The 24,355-nt window shown below is 47.3% G+C and overlaps 1 protein-coding gene across 1 annotated transcript in view; it reads left to right on the forward strand.

The window, feature by feature from the left end:
- Positions 1-24,355, forward strand: part of LOC138569491 (scavenger receptor cysteine-rich type 1 protein M130-like) — a 512,555-nt gene that overhangs the window by 90,583 nt on the left and 397,617 nt on the right. The window contains exon 3 of the mRNA XM_069647512.1: positions 21,792-22,103. Coding sequence (XP_069503613.1) covers positions 21,792-22,103 — 312 coding nt within the window. The remainder of the gene's footprint in view (positions 1-21,791; positions 22,104-24,355) is intronic.

The raw sequence follows: 24,355 nt of genomic DNA on the forward strand, positions 1-24,355 counted from the left end.
AGCTCTTGGATCTCCTGAATATACTGTATGGGGTCTTTGTCTTCCCTCATTTTCTGGGACATAATTGCCCCAATGTCCGAGGTGCCTGGATATTGGGCCTCATTACAAGTTTGCCGGTCCAGTAACAATGATACCGGTAAGCTTGCCAGTACCATTGTTACCAGACCGGCAAACTACGAGTTCTGCTCGCGGGTGCCTTCCCATCCGCCAGGTCTTACCTGGCGGGCGTACTGGCACCCGTGAGCAGACCAGGTCGGATGCACCGGCACCATTCACAAATGGTGACGGTGCATTCAACCTCATTTTTTTTTCCAGGACCCAGGAATGGGCAATTACAGGGTCCGGCGGGGCCGGAATGCCCCATAATTGCCCATTCCCGGGTGGCGGTAAAATTTGCAAGTTCAGCGGCAGCCTGCTGGTTTTACTGGCAGGCTGCCGCCGAACTTGTAATGAGGCCCATTGTGTCCTTAATGCTTGCCATACGGCGGCTCTGCAGTTTACAAATGGCGAACCATTATGCGCCATGTTCTGTGTCATCACTTCAGGGAACCCCGCCCTTTTCCAGACATCATCAGCAGCGTCCCCGAGGACCGCCACTAGTAGTCCCTTTACGTCTCCCACTGGTAACATGTTTCCCGCGGTCATTCTTTCCATCTCGTAAATCCATTACCCAGCTCCTGCACTCAACAATTGCAGCCTACACTTTACATTCTCCTTGTCTGCATGTTTCCATGGTATATACTGACGTCGTACTCCTCCCCTCTCCAATAAGGGCATCTGTGTGAACCACTCCTCCCCAATGCGTGTTTCTAGTCAGCCAGACTTATCTGTACCCTCTCTCACTTTCAATGCCTGTGTATACATCTATTGGTTTTAGTATGGGTACCCAGATACTGTTGTCATATCTCCGTGTTAACCTTCCCCTTGAGCAGGCTAGGGCTGTTTCCCCCTTCCTTCGTCCAAGTCGTTTGCCAGCCGTGCCTGCTCATCTGAGCTGCCCCCTCCTTCTTCTGTGTGCGTCCTGTTCTCCCATGTCTCCTTGTCTGCCTCTGTCCCGGTTGACTGGGGTCGATATTGCTCCCCCTCTCGTCCCTGCTCTTCCTGTCTTTACTGTCGGACCATGAGCCCATGTTATTGCAAAAATCATCTGCAAAACTCAATCTCCAACTTCTCTTCTCTCCTCTACTCCTCTCTCTGTCCTCTCTAACCTCTCCTCTCATTCCCTCTCCATCCTGTCTGCCTTATCCATTATCTTTGCCCAGTCTGATGCTTTTCTGCTTCCTTCAGACCTTCTATTGCCTTAGCGGTCCTTTCTGCCTCCCGTCCATTTTCCCTTCCAGCTTCAGGAGTATCTGTCCTTCTATCCATTCCTTTCTGGCTATGCTTCCGAGCCCCTCATTTCTGCCCTTCGGTGCCTCGCCGCTCGCTTCTCTTTCAGTAGCTGGCTGCCCTGCGCTTTTTGTCCCCTCCTCCTTTGTGTATGGTGGTGGCTTATATGTCGGATTTGAATACACCTCTTCTGCTCTCAATTCCCGTAAGGCTCTTATCTCTTGCAATGGGTACATCCCTTGCTCATCGTCTATGTCATCAAATTCTACACTCAGAAAGATATGGGGAGGCGGGGAGGGATGAGCCCCTGGCTCCTTCACCTCCTGCTGGCTCAGCATCCATTGACGCCACCATGCGTCCTCCTCACCCTCCTGGAACATGCACCACAATTCGAATAAGGCCATGTGTTTGGTTAACTTCTTCCCCTTATAGGCACCATGTATATGTGTCAATAGTGATTGATGCACGTCTGAAACTTATGACGGTGGCCATGGTTTGGTTAACCTTCCCTTGGTACTTTTGGACCATTCTATGCTATTTTATCCCTATAAGGTGGGAGTGACTTACACAGGTGCTGTAGGGTTGTGTCACCCCTGCACTTCCCCTGGTACATTTTCCTCGTCTTTACCTGACCTCAAATTGAGAGTTTCGATAATCCGCTGTTAAGGGAAAAGGTACAATGCAATAACGATACCTTTCACGTTACTACGGACCTCTCTGGCTCCACAATTTACCACGCGTGCTCCGTGCACCGCCCCTCCTTACAAGTTCGCTGCATCCTCAGGCACACCCACAATCTTGCGCGTGCGCCTTCCGCGCACTACCGTTGGGTCACCTTGTCTGCCAATCCCAAGTTTCCAATGCTAGCTCCTCACCGTCTCATACTCTCTGTGTGCTACGTGCAAAAAAAATGGGTGACGTCATCAATTTACTAACCAAGGTAGTGCTAAACAATCGAACACCGCGCACGCACCGTTATAGCCCGTTAATCCCAAACCACACAAAAAGAAAACAGCTGTCTTCCTGCCTCCAGGCAGAGTATACCAATAATACTCTAGGCAAGGGAGCTGGCCTAGATTGCAGAAGGGGAGTTAACTGGTTAAGTCTCCTAGAGTGAGACATTTTGCACGCTAGGCGACGCAGCGTGTACAGTTCGATCTAAGAGAATAAGAGACAATATTCTCTTGTGATCGAACTGTACACGCTGCGTCGCATAGCGTGCAAAATGTCTCACTCTAGGAGACTTAACCAGTTAACTCCCCTTCCGCAATCTAGGCCAGCTCCCTTGCTAACCCTTACAGGGATACTGTCATCTATGACCCAAGCTAAAATGCCCAACCCACAGGAAAATCACTATTTACATATCTTCGGTCATCTGTGTCCTTGAGTCAATGGTCTAGGTTATTCACGAGCACCGTTTACCTCTACAACCGAATATGCCCTAAACATAGAAAAAGGACATCTACCTCCGCTCCTGTCCCTACTAACTTTGACAATACTAGACAATATTTTGACAATACTCAACGATACGAAATAATGCTCCACAATACTTGATACCCTGCCTTTCGACTGGGTCAATAATTACACTCCGTGGTCTGCTGGCACTGCTTGGCTGCCGTGCTCACTTCCCATCATGGTCTGCCTGGACTCCTCGCTGACTTCGGGCAAGATGATTTCAAACTGGCTCTTGACGGCCTTTCCATGGTTATGCGTTTCCCGTCTTCTGGAAATATGCGAGGGTCCTGCAGCCTCTCAGGTTCTGCGGTGGAGGAGACAACCTTGTGCCGGGCTGATGCAGCCAACCGTTCTCTGCTACCAACTTGTTAGGGACAGACTCCCAGGTATGTCAGAGTGATGCTGGGGGTCCGCGGACTCAGAGGGCCTAACTCCCTCCCGAGAATAAATGGAGGACACAGTCAGACAGCAAGTACACACTACGTTTAATTACAGCCAACACCAACAGGGATCGATACAAGAACTCAGAAAGATTCCAGCATGTCACACAGTAAATGGCACAAAGGCCCCTTTTGTCTTGAAAACACGTCACTACTCTGTCATCAGTTGGGCTGTTCTCCAAAAACCTATCACTGTGTGGGATGGGCTGTCAGGAGCATAATGACCTATATAGGCACATATACATGTTATTCTACTGGCTCTTGCATGTCAGGTGGCTGGCCTGTCCCTTCCACAAATTCTAACTTACTACATTGTTGCAGAGTAGTGGGTCTACCATTGGCTCTCGAACATTGCTACTCACCCCTAGGGTACTAAACTGTGGTTGGCTAGAGCTGACGTCCCCAGGCCTGGGACCCAAAGTGGTTTTCAGCTCACTGTGCACCTTTTTACGGTGATGTGAACGACTATGGGCTTCATTACAGGTCTGGCGGTAACCCTGTTGGTGCTATCGGCAGGTTGCCGCCAGACCCGTAAAAATGTACCAGTGCCTGACTTCCTGGTGCCACCGGCTCATTATGAGTCCAGCAGCCAGGAAGTCAGGCACCGGTAAATTTGTAAATCCCCATTCTCATAGAGTCCCACTCGATAGGAGTGGGGACACGGAAACACTGGCAAAATTGTGAACAGTGCCAGTGTTTCCATGACGGGTTTGCCTACCATGACCGCTGTGCCCAGCACGGTCAGACCTGTCAGGCACAGTGGCTCCAGCAGGCAAACCCATCATGAGGCCCTATGTGTCTGAATTGTAACTTGTGTGTACCACCTTTGCCTATGAGACCATGTACTGCTCGCCGCAACACTTTGTTGCACATTTGTTGCAACCTGCATCTGGAGGCCTGGGATCGGCTCCCCTTTCTCACCACCGATCACTGTCCATTTTCTGCTTCAGCCGCATCACGTGTCTAGAGACCACGAAATTGAGATCTGCAGCACTGAAATTGAGGATTTATTCCCTTTTTCTGTAGCTGGCCCCTTTGTCGTCTGGGAATCGGAATGGCTTCATATCTCTTGTCCTTGGCTGTGGGCCTTGTCTCACACGTCTGGCTTATTGTGCATACTGAATCAGCTCAGCGCATCTCCTGCTCAACAATTTGAGGCCTGCTGTAATTTTCCTAAAGCTTATAATGTAGTTTCAACATTGTCCATGTTACACTACATTTTCTATGAGTTAGCTATATATGGTTTGATCAGGTTCCATATATACTCCTGTATGTCCACGCGACAATTGGCGTGAAGCATCAGCAAGCTCGATCGGGATTGCTTGTGCCTTGCGGGTTCTGCGTTACTGCATTTGGCTAATGGCAAAATAATAAAAGCAATGGCAGTATGTATATGTATCTGTCATCTAACTATATAACTGCACGCTCGTGTTCTTCATGTATTAGAGTGTGCGTTTATGTCACGCAGTGCGGATTGCACGTGTGCTTCACGTCTAACGCTGCTATGTCGTGGTGTCTCTAGTGATGTCAGCAGCATGGCTTCTTGGTGCTTAGTCCAGGCTGTCCATATAGGTGTCTCTGAGCATAGTCTTCAGCTCTTCATCCACGCATGGATAGATTTGTACCACACCTGGTCTGTACGGCTGACTTAGGGGGTACCTCTCTGTGTATTTGTCGATCATTGATGCATTTGGGATTCATCTGAAATAGAATGAGTGGTTGGGGTATTTTCTAGCCTTTCGTCTTGTCATGAACTTGGTGGGAGCGGGGTTGGTGACAAGAGCCTGACTCCCTCTTCAAGGATAGGCGAGATGCTGTTTAAAAAGAATGCTAAACCATTGTTTGGAGGTTGAGGTACGTTATACCCTACTTGAAAGGAAATACCATTAAGATCCAGACAAATCATAAGCCTGTAAAGTGGCTTATGCCCAGGAATTGGGGAACTGCAGGTTCTTCAGGTAGTGAATCAGCCTGTAAGGGCTTGACTTCAGCATGGAGCAGGGTCTAGGATCTAGCCATGAGAATGGAGACCGACTTTCTAGAAAGCTTGGCTGTTTTGAACCTGGTGGCCATCCTGCTAGGGATTAGCCCTCAGTGTTATAATGTGAAAGCGGCAGGCTGTGAAACTGACACAAGGCCCTGAGCATTGTTGATTTTCCCCAGACCTGCTTTTTCCCTGTTGTGTCCTCCTCAAAGGCCTCCTGAAGGACCTAAATACTGATTGTTCCCTACTTTCTCCAGGATAGGTTGCCCCAAGTCACTCTGTTTCCTTGTGCAAGTCTTCTTGTTATGCGGGATCCATGGTTTGATGGCATCCTCTGTTTGGTTATAATGGGGTACCGCCTGCTGTGCCCCAGAGGTGCAACGTGTGTAAAACAAACCCAGCCCCAAGAGATGCAGCAAACAGCAAAACCCAAAGCTTGTGGTGCGGCCAAGTGGGATGCCCTCTGGAACTTTGCTTGGCCTGATCACTGCACTGGCCCTGATGAGACGAGAGCAGCAGTACACCAGGAGCAGTGCCTTCATCTAACATGCAATACATCACCTGCAAAGTGGCCGGCATCTTTTTTTAACCCAGCAGGCATGATCCTAAACTGGCACAAGTCCCCCGAATTGGACACTCTAATCTTCTTCTTGGCATGCTGGGTAATAACCTGCAGTCAAATTGACAGAAGTCAGGTACCAAGCCATCTCAATTGATCCACAAAATAAAATGTGTGACACAACTGGTGCCACTCCTGGGGTGCCTGCATTCTCCTTCCGTGCATCCACACCTTGTTCACCATTGGTGGGATTGGCTGCACTGACTCTCCATCCCAGCACTGATGAATGCTCACCTGTAACTTAATCACCACTTCGACTTCAGAAGCACCTGTCATCTGTTAAACTGGCTTTCAGAGGTTTAGTAGATTAGCACAACTGAGTGGGCACAACATGATGTAAACCGCTATGCCCATCGGCGAATATTGACCTTGTATATATTAAGTAATGAAGGCTCCTAGAGACTTTCTGAACATTCCCCACTTACTTGTCACCTGCATCAACCCTTCCTTACCTTAATGAAACATAAAGTATATTTGTCTAACACTTTTGTTTGGATATTCTTTTATTCAACTCAATGTTGTCTTACCATGTACTGTTGTCTGCCTTTCATCTCTCCTGAAAGTTGGTCTTGACTGCTCGACTACAGCTACCAATGGGTGATCCAGGGACGGCCCAAGGAAATTCTGCTTGCCTAGATTTAGGACGGTGAGCCCAGGCCCTTAACACAGGGCTGGGAGAATCCTCCTTTACACACTCCTGCTTGCATCTAGTGTATGCGACAGGAGACCTGATGAAGCTGGTGCCATAGGAAAGAGGAGAGAGATCGAATGTTGTTTTCTGGGTACACATATTCATAGCCAAGAAAGCAATAACCAAGTGTGGGGCCCAGAGTACAACCCCCTTATGCTGCATCTGTGAAAGATTACCTGGTTTCTAATTGACTGAGGTCCTAAATGTATATCCCTTTCTGATTGGTGGATGTTGTTCTTGATATCTTTACTTACTTCTTATGTTTTACTAACACATGTTTCGAATCTGCCCTCCTTCCCAATTTTCAGGTCGTCTAACTTGTTCTCTTTTCCAATTGGCACACTTTCCATACACTTTGTTTTTGATTGACTTTTTTATTTTATTTTTTATTATTACTTATGTATGTATTTATTTATAGAAATCACAGGAAAGAATTCATTTTTGACACAAAAATGCTTACAAAATGTAACATTGACAACAGAATGGAGGACATGTGTCCTTCACAGTGGGGTGAGAGAATGTGACTTGAGGACCAGATGTTGCAGGGGAAGGTGGAAACATAAACCAGGTAGGAGGACAGGACAGGATGACATAGGACCGGGATGCTGAAGGAAATGCTACATTACGGATGGAGGGGTGATGGAAAAGTGCTGTAGGATTGTCCATGAGGGTAGGAAGGTAGGCAGGGTGATGAAGTACTGTAGAGTGCTAGGAAACAAGTTCTTCAGAAGGAGGAAGGTTTTGAGATTCAATTTAAATAGTGGTTGAGTTGGAGTAGTACGGAGAGGGACAGGAAAAGCATTCCAGAGTAGGGGAGAGAGCGGAAGTGAGAGGGAGTGGAGTGGGCTCAAATAGTGGCTAGGAGTTGAGCCGATGACTGTAACGACCGGGGGCGGAAGAGTAGGGTGAGAGATGAGCAGTTAGGTCTAGTAGATGGATTATTCTGAAGATGATAAGAAGACGTGCATACTTAGCTCTTTGTTTCATATATAGCCAGCCAATATGGCAAAGGGCAGAGGAGGTAGAGTTAAAGCAAGAAAGGTTGAAAAGTCTACAGACCACGAAATTGATGATTTTGTCCAGAGGTGAAAAAGCATAGTTGGGAAGGCCATAGAGGAAGATGACACAGTAGTCAGATCTAGAAAGGACTAAGGAGGAGATTTACAGTTTAGCAGTATTGAAAGGAAGATGGCAGATTTTTCAGATTTGGAGAGGAGGTTGACATGTTTTTAGCTGGGTCGAAGATGAAACCAAGGTTACGAGCTGGAGCAGAGTAAGAAAGGTAGTCAGGAGAGAAGAGAAGAATAGGGGTAGAGGAAGAGATAGTCTGTTCGGCTGGCAAGTAGAGAACTTCAGTCTTAGTACAGCTGAACATGCACGAGTAAGACACCATTCAATATTTGATGGCAGAGAGACAGTTTGACATTTTTACAACAGCTCATCACATAAGGCGGGAAGGGAGAAGAAGATCTGAGTATCATCAGCAAAGAGTTGATAGGAGAAGATGTAAAAGGAGGTCAGGGTTCCAAGAGCTGAAGTACAGAGAGTGAAGAGAAGTGGACGAAACACAGATCATTGGGGATCTCCAACAATAAGGGGGTTGAGTGGGGAGGTAAAGCTGTTCTAGGACACCTGAAAGTGTCTAGGGGCAAGGTATGAAGCAAACCAAGCAAGGACCTTATATCTGATGCCAGGGAGAGATAATTTAGAGTGAAGGTTAGAATGGTAGACAGTATCAAAGGCAGAAAAGAGGTTGAGAAGAATAAGAATAGATGAACAGTTCGCATCACGTGCGGAAGCGATGAAGTTACTGACATAGAGGAGAGCCTTCTTGGTAGAATGCAGAGATCAGAAGCCAGATTGAAGAGGGTCCCGTAGGTTGTGAGCATCAAGGAACAAATTGAGTCGATTGCATACTAGTCACTCTAGGATTTTAGAATAGTGTGGTAGAAGACAGAGAGGATGAAGGTTGGCAGGGCAGTTAGGATTGAGACCAGGTTTCTTAAGGAGAGAGATGACAGATGATTTATAGAATGAGGGTAAAGTAGCATTATCAAGAGAGGAATTGAAGAGGGAAGTAAGATGTGGAGCAAAACTTGGAACTATGTGCTTTACAATGTGTGAAGACAGTGGGTCAGCGGGGGCACAGGAAGGGTTAGCTATGAGGAGTAAGGCAAGAATCTCATCAAGTGTTGGTGGGCGCAAAGGAAGACATAGTAGCGGCAGAGATGGGTAGGAGTGGTGGAGAAAAGTGCTCAGGATGAAGGGATAGCAGGTAAGTAACAAGGGTTCTGTGAATGGTAGAAATGTTATAAGCAAAGTATAGTGCAAAATGTTTTGCAGAAACGGTGGAGGAGATTCACGAGGGTTCAGGAGGTGAGCGAAATGAGTTGAGGATTTGTGGAGGCACCTGGGTTGGGAGGATTGAGACAAAATGAGAGCTCAAAATCATGTTTGGCAGAGTCAAGAGCTGAGGAATAGTTTTGAAGAGCAGTGAGGTAGGATTGGAGATCTGAGGAGTGTCTTGACCTTTGCCAAGTGCTAAGCCTTTTTCAACATTGTTGTTTTCAGGGTGTGGATGAGAGGTGTAATGAATGGCCATGGAGGGGAGGATTTGGGAGTAATTGTGGAAAGAGAGTAGCGAAAGGAGAAGGGAGCATGGAGAGCAGTGTCGAAATTAGTGAAGGCTTCTTCAGTGAATGGAAAGGTGAGTGCAGCATAGGAGGAGAGAGAGGGGTGTAGGCCAGAGAGGTAGGGAGTTTAGAGGAGGGAAACTTGCGCTTAGTAACAGTAGTATTAGATGAAGAAATTGAGCACAAGGCAGGAGTGGAGACTGAGGCAAAGATGATGGAGTGATTGACGGGAGAAGAAGTGATGGAGATATTAGAGGCAGAGAGTTGAAAAGAGATGAGAATAAGGTCAAGGGAGTTTCCATTTGAATGGATGGGCAGAGAGTGGACAGAAATGGGTGACTAGTTAAGGCAGATAAAGTTAAAGTATGTGGATAGAGCAGTAGAGGGAGAGGGGAGGTTAAAGTTACCAATGACAATGAGGTGGTGATCGGGAGGGAGAGAGTCAATTTATTTCTGAGAGGTGGTCAAAGAATTGACCTACAGGACCAGGTGGCCGATAGTGCGAGATAATAAGTATGACGTAGGGGGCAGTGGGTGTGGAGATAGAGTATTCGAAAGAGGGAGAATTAGCACAAGATGGGAAGTAGGAGAGATTGGGAGTTTGGAAAAAAGAAAACAGTCCTACACCACCATCCCTGCCTTTGAGGTGGGGATAGTGGGTGAAGGTCTAGGCAGGTCCATGAAGGGCAAAACGGGTTACAGAATTAGAGGGAAAGATCTAGTTTTCAGTAAGGTTGATGAGGTTAAGAAAAGGAGAAAGGGAGAAGGAGAAAGGAGGAAGTCAGAGGTAAAGGAGGTTTTATTACAGAGAGACTGTGCAGTCCAAAGAGAAATAGAAAGAGACAAAGATGTAGAAGCATAGTGACATTGAGTCTGAGAAATAGACAAGCGCTAGGGGTAGATGAGGAATTGTAATGAAAGCTGCAGTTGAACTAGGTTTTGTGAATGGAGAGAGAAGTGGAGCGAGAAGAGGGCCGGTGTTGAGGAGAAGAAATTTTAGGGATAGGAGAGAGTTGAGATGGTTCTAAGCGGTGGAGAGTGCAGAGAGAAGTAGAAGGGAAAGGGAGAGATAGCATGAGAATAGAATGGAAAGAGCAGGGCTGAGAAGAAGCAATAATGGGTCCTTTCAGACAAGGCTCATAGACAAGCAGCTGAGGGAAGAAGGCTGGGAGATTGCCCTTTACTTCAGCACCCTTAACTGAAGAAGCCCATGGGCTAGACGCACAAATGGAGCTACTAAACTGTGTGACAGGGCAAAGTCACCTTAAGATGAACACAGGTTTTGGCTCCACGACCCTGGTCACGTGATCTGAGACCAGTGCACCCATTTGGTGATTAAAATGGAGGCAAGTCCTTTGGAAACTGGGAGCAGTCCTGGCTGGAAGCAGGAATTGTTGCTGGGGGTAGAGAGGCTTTTTTAGTGGTTTTGAGGTCAAAGGTCACCCAAGCAGCCCCTAGAGGAATCCTGGGTGCTTCTGGTAGGTCCCCTGAACTCTGCAGGCAGCCTTAGCCAGATGGAATAAGTGCCTCTGGTGGTGTTGTTATGAGCTTTGTGTTGCTCTCAGCCCAGATTAAGCAGCTTTTGGAGGTAGAAGGACCCTTCAAAAATGGTGGTTTTGGGGTCAGAGGTCACCTGAGCAGCCCCTATACTGATCCCAAATGCTTCCTGTAGGTCCCATAATGTCTGCAGGCAGCCTCAGGCAGATGGAATGCGTGCCTCTGGTAGTGGGGTAATGAGCTCTGTGTTGCTCTCAGCCCATTTGAAGACCTGTTTGGAGGTGGAAAGACTTTTCAAAGATGGTGGTGTTGGGGTCAGAGGTCAGCTTAGCAGCCCCTAAATGGATTGTGCATGCTTCTTGTCGGTCCTCTGGCCACTGCAGGAGGCTTCAGGCAGAAAGAATTAGTGCCTCTGGTGGTGTTGTAATGTGTTGCTCAGCCCAATTGAAGCCTCTTTTAGACTTTCCATGGTTCCAATCAATCCTCATTTTCTGTTGGATGTGACAGATCTCCTAATGCTTTCCTCACCAATGATCACCTGAGCTATTGTAACATGTTTCCTGTTTCAATGGCAGATTGTTTCTTCTGTCTGTTGATGATCAAGCTCCTGTGTCTGCCCTCATGTACATTTGGCAAATCTTTTTAACTTTAGTCTCCGTTTCAGGCGCCAACTGAATCCACTACATCAGTCCTTTTTTTCTGATTGCCCGTTAGTCTTCTACCTGTCTGTATTTCTGGCTGCCATTTGATCTTGCTCCCTCAATTCATTATCACGTCTGCCTGCTTTTTTCCCAAAATGGCAACGTTTTCTGCTTTCAGATTACTCATTCCCATTTCCCGCCCACTTGTTTGTAGCCTTTTCACCACATTTGGTGAAACAGACATTTTGCCACATTTTAGATGGGCGGGTTGGATGCATTTAATATTAATGTTTAGGGCAGTGTGGAGAGGGGTGGATCTAGGGAGTGGAGTAATGGGGGTCTGCCCCCTTATAAAAAAAAGCCACGAAAAATGCAGTAAAACTGCCAGCGTGATCAAATGCCCCCGAATTAGTACTGTAAGCTTACAAGTCTGTACCTAATAGAAATAAAAGTGTGGATACGTTATGCACAAAACTATTCTTAACAGCAGAAAGTCTGTCCAGAGACGGATTTAGCACTCAGATGACAGACAAAAGGCACCTTCACATCTCATCACACCAGCCACAACACACATGCCCTCCTGCCTCTTTGCTGGCAGTCAGGCACATTGGAATAGCAAAGAGTAGCTTTAGCACTCACTCACAGGGCCAGGCTAAACATTTGTCAGGGCTCGTGGGGACCCATTTCAATATGATTGGGCACCCCCTTTCCTACAGTTAAGAAGGGTGGACACCGTCTGTGCCACCCTTGGGTTGCTTAAATAGGAATGGATAGAAAGGAATGCCCTTTAATCTAACGGGGTAGGCAGTCAGAGGCCAGCTGAAACACTACTGCCACTGTAAAGTTAGCAAATGCTCTGTCAGCAAGGTGCTAACACAGATGAAACCAGAGCAAAAGGCAAAGACTGCTGGATGCTATCAAAGGCAATCTGTAACCTACTGCCAAGTACACATTTAAAGTCTTCATTTAAGGCAGTGGTCTTCAAACTAGGGGGCCTCGAAAAATGTCTAGGGGAGTGGGGCAGACTCTTTAAAATAAGATTAAGATGAATGTTGTTAATATAAAAATGGATTCAGGTGACTGCTTTTAATAGACAATTTAATTAGTAGAAAATCTGCCCCCTAGGTGGGGTGCAACGCTTAGGTAGAGGGGCTCAGAATTTTTTTTTTTACTAGGGGGAGGCTCGATATGAAAAAGTTTGAATACCACTGAGTTAAGGATTACAGCCACCAGAAAAGGTCAGCCTGTAACATGCACACAAGGCAAAGTGCACATTTAATGTTATGGCCGAAATATGTTGCTGTGTAGTAAGAAAGACAAAATAGGAGCAGCTGTGCACCCCCACCCTCCCATCCCTGAGGCTCTTGAACACATACACAGCACAACAAATTCACAACACTGTGGGACTGTTGGGCATACAAGGCACTGATATGTTGTAATTTGTCTCCTGGGCCTGTCCAGCAAAAGATATGAAGATCCATAATTTGCACAATATGGATTGACATGATCAGTAGTGACAACACAGTAAATAACATTACAAGCAGTGGCATCAGTCTTCAATACGCTAGCATACCTTTGGTAAAGACATTAAAATAAATGTTCACATGTAAGCCAAGATAATAATATACTGTGCAACATATACATATTCACTATCACAAATATAGAACAACTCAATAGTTTAGTAAACCATGAGGGTTTTTCTTCATAGCAAAAATTGCAAAGTAAATCACTTCTAGCAACACCCAATGTCAGCAGATGAAGCACAGTGAATTTAAATGATTTTCCCAGGATCACACATTTCGTTAAAATGTGAAATCAGTCAGAGATAGGGCAGGATATTCAAATGTTCTTTCAATTTAATGCAGACTCAGTCCCGTGATGGTGGCTTGGTTAGAGACATACAAGGGATCAATGCAGAATTCTGCGAGTATTATAGTCAGTTATATACGTTGCGCCCGTACCCCGGGCATGATGTGCTGACCAGGTATCTAGACGAGGTGGCACTGGGTTGGCTGGATCCGGAATAGGGCACCTTGCTTAATGATCCTATCACAGAAGAAGAAATCCGCAAAGCCATTAAATCTCTTCCCAAGGGTAAGGCACCCGGGCCAGATGGCATAATAGCGGAATTCTATGAAGCGTACGTGAACTTGGTGCTTCCCCATTTACTCAAAATGTACAACAGCGCTTTCTCGTGTCGGTCTCTCCCAGAATCCACTAGATCTGCCCTGGTGACTGTGCTCCTAAAGCCCGAGCGTGACCCCCGAAATATGTCCTCATATCGGCCATTGTCACTTATTAACACCGACAATAAAATTCTTGCAAAAATTCTCACTGACCTTATTCTACCTCACATGCCAGCCTTGGTCCTTCCAGACCAAGCTGGTTTTATCCCTAGTCGTTGTTAAGATGGATTTCTGAACTCTGACCTGGAGGGGCAGAGGTTCAGAAGGCCAGCCTAATTTCTTGGAACAGGGTAACCTCTGGACAAGCCAGACCAATCAGGGTAGCGATGGCGGGGCAGTCAAGACTAAGTCTCAAGATGGGTGAGGGTGACTGAAAGACCTCAATGAGCACACAAAGCAAGGACACTTACAAATTACACCAGACAGGTGTTATATTAAAAATATAGACATGTTTATTACAAGGCCTTTGTAACATCGACCATAGCAAAGAATCACAATAATACTAAAGTAAACCAACACATCACAATCAATACAATATATATATACAAGAACGAGGGGTCTAAGGAGTTCGAAGCACGAAATATGTCAACCACCTAGATGGGGAGCAAAACAGGCAATGCAAGTAACCGTTAGACCTAGTTTGACATCAGAAGTACACCTAACTAGGAGGCAGTCCAAGCCCTACGAAGAGAGGAGCCTTGTGCTCAATAGTACATGCACGCGCTTGTGCCAATGGACAAAATAGGGTCTCTTCAAGGGTCTCTGACAGTTCAGGAAGGTGGATGAAGCGATGAAGAACAAGTCCCCACTACTCAAGCAAGACCTCCACTTGCGGGCAGAGGCAGGGTGAGAGTGTGGGATGGATCTGCTATTTCGCAACAGCGGTAGAAAAGAAATGGGTTCCTGCGCTAGGGGCCACCAGTTGGGGTATGGACTACTCACCGGTCCCCGACGCAGGCAGACCCAGACTTCACCAGTTCAGTTCACGTTGCTGGCAGGTTCAGATGCGACAATCAGGACGTCTCGACACCGTGTAGATTCCGCGGTAGCAGGATTCAGGGTCGAGGGGGTCACAAATGCAGCAAACGTGCACAGGTTGTTACCACAGCAGGGCAACACGGCAACTGCGTTTACTCTGGTCCGGGCGCACTCGTCTCACTTCAGACCTGGGAATGCCAAGTGTACGAAATTCGGTGTGAGGGTGCCGTGGACATAGAGCTAGCAGTAGGCCAAGTTTCGAGGGCTTCCCCGAAACGGCAGCGGTGACAGAGCAAACGTCCTGGGTAAGCTGGTCAGCCCACTGGTTGGCCCAGGGACACTTCCGAAGAGGCTTACTTGCAGAGTTTGATGAAGGTGCCGAGAATAGTTGGTCCCACTATTCCAATGGGTCGAAGCGCCTTCGCAGACCTTCCAGGACGATCAGATGCAGAGGGGTCTCGCAGGACTACAGCGGGCTCAGGGTGCCAAACCTTCCAGTGGGTCACCAGCGGTTCCTCGACTCGGCTTCTTGTTGCAGGATACTTGGCTCCTTATCCCTTGTTCGGTGTGAACTCAGGAGATCGACATGGTAGTGGTGTTTTCAGCCTCCTCTTATCCAAAGTTCCCTTCACGCCAAAATGGAGAGGACCCAATGGGAGATCTGCTCACAAACACTCACTCCATACGTGGACCAATCACGGACCACGGTGGTCCCAGGCATTCAGGACACTCCAGACTCTCTGGCACCCAGGATGTGTATTGGGAACAGACATCCCAGCCCACATCCTGGAGGCACACACACAAGGCATGCAGAAGCCCACGAAAGCGTTGAGTTTCGCGGGAAAGTGCGTGACCAAATAAGGACTCACCCGGGTCGGCTCAACCTGGGGAAGGTGAAGGGGTAAAATGACCAAAGGACAGGACAAAGAACCTCGTGGCATGGCCATTTTGGAGCCAGGCCACCTATTCGTGCCAAACACGGTAAGCGTGGATTACATGGCAAAAAAGGGTACAAAACATAAGATAAACGATAGCTGTCACCAGTCCTGTCCATGACACACCTGCACAGTTCATGATAAGTCCAGCGAGAGTTTCTAGGGCCTTTGGAATGACTAGAGACCCAAGAGTGCGGTAAAGTAAGTTACATTGCACTCTTGTTACATGTTGCACAAAAGCTGCAACATGAGGAAAGGACTAAGGGAAACGAAGTCTCCAAGTACTGACTTTCTTAAGGGCATGTCAGTTTCCCCATAAGAATTGAGCAAAAGCCCAGAGGAGTGTGGCGGAGGACTGCACTTCTCTGGCAAAGTTTAGATCAGGGTGTAAAACAGCAGCAAAACGTTTGGGGGTTGCCACGCGGAGGGAAAATTACATTCAAATATGAATCTTTCCTAACAGTCGTTCCACCCAATTTAACCTGAGGCGATTATTCACCTTAATGCACAATGTTAACCCAGAGGTCCCAATAGCCATAGCGGTGCTTGACGCAGAGAAGTCCTTTGACTCCATCGAGTGGCCCTTCCTCTTCGAAGTGCTTCACCGGTCCGGGTTCGGATTGAGGTTGATAGAGTGGGTTAAAATATTGTATACCGCCCCTAGGGTGGCAATATGCACCAACGGCACTGTTTCAGAATACATCTACCCTACACGGGGGACTCGCCAAGGGTGCCCTTTCTCACCTGTCTTGTTTGCTCTTGCCATGGAGCCACTGGCGTGTCATGTCCGGGAGCTGCATGCGCACAGGGGTGTAACGGTGCGCACGCATCGAGCAGTGATATCCTTGTATGCCGACGAAATCCTCTTGTTTGTTAAGCATCCTCGGCAAAACTTAAATCCTCTGACCCAAGAAGTGGTCAGGTTTGGCGAATTGTCAGGTCTCAGGATCAATTGGACTAAGTCAGAAGTCCTCCCCCTGGCCCCCTCTGTGCAGCAGCTTGATGTGGGAGACGGTTTTCGATGGTGCCCGCAGGGGATACGCTATCTAGGAGTGAGGGTTTCCACCACGCCAGATGCCCTATACAGGGAGAATTACATACAGACCCTAGAGGAATTGGAGCAGAGGGTGGAGGCCTGGATATTACTTCCTGCATCCCAGGTGGCTCGCATTGCTTTGTCCAAGATGGTTATCCTCCCTAAACTACTCTATGTCTTTAATAACGTTCCGCTATGCCCCCCGACACGCTTTTGGGTTTGTGTTAGGAAATTGATGACAAAGTTAGTCTGGGCCGGTAAGCAGTCCAGGGTAGCGTACAATACTCTTGCCCAGCCATATGACCAGGGTGGCTTGGAATGCCCCGACATGTTTTTATATTATCTCTCAGCACAGGCACAATATATTGCAGGTTGGAGCTCCCCGAGTCCTGATACCCTACACAACCACTTAGCAGTAGCAATCACTTTCCCAACTCACTTCTGGGGCTATTATCGGGCAATAGGGGCCCCTCCTGAGGGGGGAGATCCAACCTCTGGCAGTGACATGTAAAGCCTGGGACAGAATCTGCCAGTTGCTCGGGTCCACTCCCCGATACCTGCCCTGTTTCCTGATTTACAATATAGTTGGGGTACCATTAACGCATGAAAAATTCTTTAAGGAATTGTATTCGGGGTTGGGGGTGTAGACTCTCTATGAATTAGTCCATAATGACCAAATGGCATCCTGGGAGGAACTTAAGTCCAGAGGTGCGCATAACTCAGTGTCTTTACTTTATTACTTTAGGCTTCGGGGTACACTTAAAGATATCTGGCCGGACATTCCCCGAGCTCCTTCCCCTCATCCGGCCCTGAGCCTTATTATTCAGCCGCAATCATCTGGTAAACTGGTGTCTACTATATACAAACTGATCAGGGGAGGGAGGGCGTGTGTTAATCGCAGGCATGAACATATATGGCACTCCGCCCTTGGAATGCCGCTGAAACCCAATGGAGGGCAATTGGCAGGCAAACACGCTATATATCCCTGAACTGCCATTATAGACTACTTCAGTTCAAATGTATCCATCAGGCATCCCGCCGCCCTTTATAGGTTCTTCCCTGGGAAATCCTCTGCATGTAAGCGGTGTGGGTACACAGACGCTGACTTTTTCCATGTCGCTTGGTCTTGTCCCCGCAGTGGGCCCTACCGGTCTAACATAGCGGCGGTAAGCGATGCTACCCTCGCCGCATACTTACTCCCCGAAGTTTTGGTTGTTGGCTCTGATAGAAGATGGCACACGTTTGGAAAATAAACTGTTAAGTATGGTCTCTGTGTTGGCGAGGTATCTTATAGCTAGATTCTGGGGAAGATCTAACCCGCCCACCGTTGCTAAACGGCTGGAAATCATGAACACCACTGAGCGAAGAGAGACTGGATACATCTCCGCACTTCCTCCTTCTGGCCGCCCTCTTGACTATTGGCCCACCCTCAGACAATACATGGCAGATATGTCCTCAACGGCGCAAACTCCAGCCCCCTCCCTGGTCTATGCTCAATAATACAAGCCTGTTGATGGCTGACCCGTCATCTCAGACTCTGAGGAGGCTGGAGTGAACATTTTCTTCTCTTTCTGTGCACTATTGACTGTCTGGAGCTGTTTGTTCATGCTTGCCACTGGTTTTTTTTGTGTCTGGGCTGGGAGGGTGTGTGGGAGAACCTGTGGGCTGGAGGTAACCTTTGTGTTGTTGTTTGTTATTCGAATATTCAATAAAGAAAGTTTAAAAAAAGAAAATGTGAAATCAGTGTTTGGACCAATGCTTTGATTTAAGCACTTTACTACATGTGTTCCCAGTGATAGGTCACATAAATATGTTTACGATCTGGGTTTCCAAAAACAAAATAATTCATTTTTTATCAATGCTTTGAAAAGTACACAAATCACATGAGAAACTAACCTGACATTACATACATTGTTATAGAAACAGGGCAAACAAAAGGACATGTATTGCTTTATTTTCACCACCTTGAATGCACAATTGCAGTAGCAGCCTGCAAAGGAATGTGGACCTAAAAACAACATCATTTGGTTTAAAAAAAAAAAGTTATTCACACTGAAGGAGAATTCAATATAAGGTAATCTGCTTGAGCCATTATTTTACACAGCATGCAGCGTTATACCCCCCTCCCATTTATTATCACCCACCAGTCACACCTTCTAAGGGGCAACAGTCCTTAGCCAGGCACCCCTGTGTCTGGCTCATCAACCTCTAATCGGTTTATTGAAAAGAGGTTGATACAAAGCTGAAACTGGGGATGCTGGTGGAGCATAAATGCTTATTTTAGTGGCAGCATTGTATTTGCTACCTTTTCATATATCTATTGCAACTGTGTCTCCGTATAGGTGGGCAGCTAGGGCAAGTGCCTATCGCCCACGCATCACAAATATGCTCCCATTTTATTCCTTTCCCTCCTAGTTCAATTTTCTCCCATACAGCAGTCTTTTGCCCTCCTTTCTTCCCTGCTAGCAATTTCCTCTCTATATATCCCACTCGTTCCAGCTCTTTTTGAATACTATGGAGGTCATTACGACCTTGGCGGTAAGGGGTTAACAGCACCAGTAAAGGTGCCGGAGCCGTCAACCCCTTACCGCCCCATTACGAGTCTGCCAGCGGGAACCCGCTAAGGACAACTGGTAAAACCAGGAGTCCTTAGCGGGTCCGGCGAGCAGACCAGGATGCTAACAACGGGCCTGTTATTAACGGGCCCTTTTAGCATCCTCCCCATTCCCATTGAGCCCTATGGGGGCTCAAATGGGAATGGGGATGTACCGGGTCCGGGTTCCTTGAATGAGGAATTACCGGGCCCTACAAGGTCGGAATGGCCCGGTAATTCCTCATTCAAGGAACCCGGACTCGGTACATCCCCATTCCCATTTGAGCCCCCCCTAGGTTAACTCCATACTTGGAATGACCCCCTATGTCATCCTCTGTTATTGCCTCATTCCCTTAATCCTCCTCTCGCCTTTTCTTTCTCCATTTCTGTCAAAGGTTCTTTGTTATAAAGATACCACTGTCTTCCACATTGTGCCTGCTATTCGCTTACTCACTTTCCTTCCTTCACTCAATTTTTCCCTCCCCCTGTTTTACGCACATCACACCAGTTGCCTTTCCATTGCTGCCCTTCCACTGCCCATTGCTCACTCACTTGCCTCCCTTCTCTCCCTTTCTCCTGCCCTCCCTCACTCTTCATTTCTCCCCGACTCTTTAGACCTCCATTAGTCTCCATTCTCCTTACACTCCTAAACCTCATGCTCTCTATTTCCCCACCCTTCAATAATCTTCACCGTGCAGTCCCCTTCACTCCTGAGCCATATTAACGATTGCCCCGGTTTCTTGCCCTTGTTCATTCTCTGTACCCATTCACCCTTTTACCCTCACCTGGATCTGTTCCATCACCTTATCTCCTGCCTTCCCTCACTCTCAATCACACCCTCACGCATCTGCCCTCCTTCATTCTCCACTTTCCGGTGCCATCAGTGTTTATGTCACCTGCCCCTTCCATACTTTTCTCCCTCACTAACCTGCCCTTATTCCCTCTCCATTTCCATTCACTGCCATGCAGCAGGGCCCTGTGGAGCTGGAGGAGATAGGGAGGTGGTGGGATGGTATTAAGGGGTCTTTCAAGTGCCACACGCAGCACCCACAAAAAAAGGTGATGCCTGGGATGTTTTGAGATTAAAGGGTCAACTCCTTTAAATGTGTTATGTTCAATGGTATTTCAAGTGTGTGAGGGTAAGAACACTGGGGATATCCTCTGAAGTCCATTGCCCAATGCCTTGAACCCTATAATTTCCAACATTAGCTTCAGGCTTGATCTTTCAATATTACCACCACTGACAGCAAAACCTGGCGAGGGGACCCAGCTATCTCTAGCTAGACCCCCCAACACAGAAAACTGTAATATATCACTCTCTGGCTGGCCTCCCTTGGCCCTCCTCCTACCCCCACCTGCGAGGCTAAGAACCTCAGCATCATCTTTAACTCCACCCTTTCCTTCTCAGCCCACATCTCTGAGATCTATAAAAAGTCAAATTTCCGACTGCACCTCCTCAAAGGTACTCTGCCTTTCCTCTCCTTCCCCCAGAAGCTCATGGTATCCCATGCTCTGGTTCTCTCTAGCTTGGACTATTGTAACAGCCTCTTTCTAAATCTACCTGCCTCTACTCTCCGCCCTCTGCAACTAATCCAGAACAGGACTGCGAGACTTGTCCTTGGTCTCAAGCCCTGGGATCGTATCTCTCCATCTCTGAAATCTCTCCACTGGCTCCCAGGGGATGCAAGGATTAAATTCAAAACCCTCTGCATTGTCCACAAGGTTTTCTGTGGCCTGGGTCTAAAATACCTTCAGCTATCCCTCTGCAAATACCTCCCCTCTCAAGCTCTTCGCTCCTCTACCTCCAACTCCCTCAGGGTCAGTCGTTTTTCAAAGAAACGAGCTGGGGGTAGATCTCTGTTTTCGGCTGGGGCCTCCCTCTGGAACAGCCTCCCTGCCACTCTAAAACTTGAGGAGAACATCTCCGATTCCGGAAGCACCTCAATACCTTCCTCTTTTCTTCTGCCTTCGCTCCCCCTCGCCCCTGCGGATCTGTTCTCTCTTGGCACTGTGCACCTGGCCACACTCTGTACTTCGGGCCCAGGTACCTGCTCACCCTGCCACCCTCCCGCACTGCCTCCGGGCCTCTCCTTGCACTGGGGTCTCTATCTGTACCCATACAGCCCCCCCTTTTTCTTCCTGCACTTATCAGACCTACCCTGTCTGCTGCCTTAAACATAGCACTTGCAAATTGCTGGCTGCATTACCACTGTTTGTTGCCTTTATTGTTTATTTATTGTTATTTATCTGTTTCTCCTCTGCTTCGCACTTTCCACTTCTCCCTCCTTCCATGCACTTTTACCCTTGCCCGCTCCCATGCACTTGCGCGTTCTCAATGTCACTGGGCCTAGTAATATCGCTGTTTTGTTCTCCCCTGTTCCCCTCCCTTGCCTTGTCGTGCTCTGAAACACTTCTGTATGAGTGCGATAGAAATAAAATATCAATCAATCTATATATACATATATATATATATTTAAAAAGTAGCATTTGTCCCTAAAGTTCATCATTGTGCAATTCTGCTGACTCACCTGGGGCCCACTGTCATTTTTGCCTACTCGGCCCTTTGGCTTGAATCTGCCACAGATTCTATCATCTATTTTGATATGCAGATCTATCGTCCATATATTGTTTGCGAATGGCTGCCCTGCGGCTTGCTTCCCACAATGTTGCTTTTACCAATGTTTATTTAGCAGGCCGACATACCTAGTTTCCTCGGCCCTTTCCCCTATTGGTATCTGCAGGTCCTAACTGTATGCTCGTTGTTTGTTTTGCAGAGGATATCCATCTGCAGCTATCCGGAGGTCGCAGCAGCTGTGCAGGGCGAGTGGAAGTGTACGCGCAAGACTCTTGGGGAGCCGTGTGCGGCGATGATTGGGACCCCGATGATGCAAGGGTTGTCTGCAGAGAGCTTGAGTGCGGCGAGCCTGTGACCGATTCCGAGAACATGTACTTTGGGCCACCTCTGTCGACAGTGCAGATGCATTCGCTGAAATGCATCGGGAACGAGACACATCTGTGGCAGTGCGGGCACAGTAGCAACCAGCAGACGTGCGGTCCTGCCGGAAGTGCGCAGGTCATTTGCTCAGGTAATAACAGGCAGCTGCCATCCTGACTCGAAAGCTTTGTTCGGAGGGAAGAGGCCGCGGCGCAAAGTGGCCAGTGTTTGTATATCATTGGTTGGGGCACGGCAGTTTCTAGCAAATGTAGCCTACGAGTCGGCACGCTAGAAAGTGCCGTCCTGCCTCAAACCCACACTGCAAGCGTCAACATTATAAAATCCTTGCAATATAAAGACAAGCTGGTTTTATTGACTTGTAATTACAGTACTTAAAAGCAATAATGTTGACAAGGCAAAGTAGACAATCTTGCAAAAAAGAATGGCTAATCCCCCATACTAACGTGAGATGGGGGTTTAGATTCTATTAAAGACAAGGAGGCGATTATTATGCATTTCAATCTTTACTCTGAAACCACAGCAGCAAAGAAAAAAACTTTTACAAACAAAAAACTTGTAAAGAACAGAACTAATAGAGTTCAATGTCAATGTAAGGGAGCTCCCCAATCCATCATGGAGGACAGGTCATGCCCTGCAGGAGACCAATGAGCAGGGACCCTTCCTAAGAAAGGTATGTCTTCTGGAGGCAGAAGCAGCATGGAAGAGAGGGGGCCCACTTGAAAAGTTAACCTGCCAAACCGCCATGACAGAGACCTTCAGACCTCCTGAGTTCTTGAAGAAGGATTCTGCTACCATGACAAAAGTAATATATTTACAAAAACCTGACCCTTAAGGGACCTAACATGGCCAGGAGAAAAAATGTATCTTACATCCAATCGCTACCATTATAGTGATATCCGAACCTCCTTGTAAATGTGTTTGGACCTTGTTCCCTCCTATACGGTTGATAAATACCTTAGAGGATCTTAAACTAACCAAAGGAGGAACACTAAATTCCATAGTTGTAGCAAAAAAAACCTCTAAACTTCAAAGAACTGGTCACTAAACAGTTAAACTGCAGTTGCGCACCAGAAGAGGACTAACCTCCATCCTAGCCAATCTGAAAAAACCTTGAAACCCCAAGCACCCTATGCTGGAACCCTATTGCAAAACAATCTCCTTTGAAAAACCCCAAAGGGTCTACCTTCCATGCTCCACTTTACACCCTTAAAATACGCTTAACTTAGTGAAATACCAGGAAGTAGTGCAAAGGAAAATAAGCCAGAACTCCTGTAAAAGGAAGAACAGAAGCATCAGGTGTTACTCCAAGAGGTGTAATATTATGATGCAATCTCCCCCAAACTTGGCGGGAAGGGGAATGAGGGGGAAAAGGACTTTGGGATAATTATCATGCCCCGTAAATAAAAGGTTGTGAAAAAATACTGGGACCACTGTCCCTTCAAACACTGAGGTCTAAGTCTCTGTATGCATGTGAGGCTAACTGGCCACTATGGGGATCAGGGGAAGGAAAAAGTGCATTGCCCAAAGCAAAATATCACTTATATATAGTGCTACGAACCCTTAGGCAAGGCATACGGGTGTTGCTCAACACTACTAACAAAGGTGTGTCTGGTGTGAGGTGTTCACTCATCGATCTCAGCAGGACAAAAAGACTGATTTAGACCCTTCCAAATTAGGAACCTGCATCAGTAGGCTCAGCACAGAACTGAAGCCAGCACTCTATTCGCTGCACTGTAGAAAAAATATATATATAAAGAAAGAGGCTAAACAGCTCTCTAGAGGGTACAGAAACCTGCTTGTACTCCTCGAGCAGAGGAGAAATTGTAATATACTGCTAGACGGTTAGCTGAAAACAGGCCAAGCCCTGGGAGGAAAATCATGGGGCAGGCACCAGAAAGCTATTATTTGGGAACTCGTCCCTCGGATACCAGCAAGTGTTTCTAAACACTCCATCCAATTAGAGCATGGTTGCCCAACTTGCCTTGCAACAAAACTGAACAGATACCCACGAGCTGACCTTTTCTCCACCAATAGTCCGAATAATATAATGAATGTCCTAATGGGACAAATAGTAAGGGAAATACGCCACCCATTATAGAGAGCATCCAGCCCTGCAGACCTCAATAGGGGTATAACGCATCACTTTTCCTTCCTCATGTCGAGAGACAAATTCTGCAGCTTAATCATCATGGGTACTGGGTGGAGAAATTGTTATTGGGGAAAGCAAAAACCTAAGGAGAGGACTGAGTTGTCCTGAAACTAACTAAGGTAAAGGGTGACAGAATTTTACTAAAAGACGAAGGTTAACACCAGAGTGATGGCTAGAGAGGAAGGTACAACCCCCCACATGAGTCTGTTTACAACTACCTTCACGCACTCTTT

Source organism: Ambystoma mexicanum, chromosome 2q, assembly GCF_040938575.1.
Source record: "Ambystoma mexicanum isolate Mex_15411 chromosome 2q, UKY_AmexF1_1, whole genome shotgun sequence".
In the NCBI taxonomy this organism is placed as follows: Eukaryota; Metazoa; Chordata; class Amphibia; order Caudata; family Ambystomatidae; genus Ambystoma; species Ambystoma mexicanum.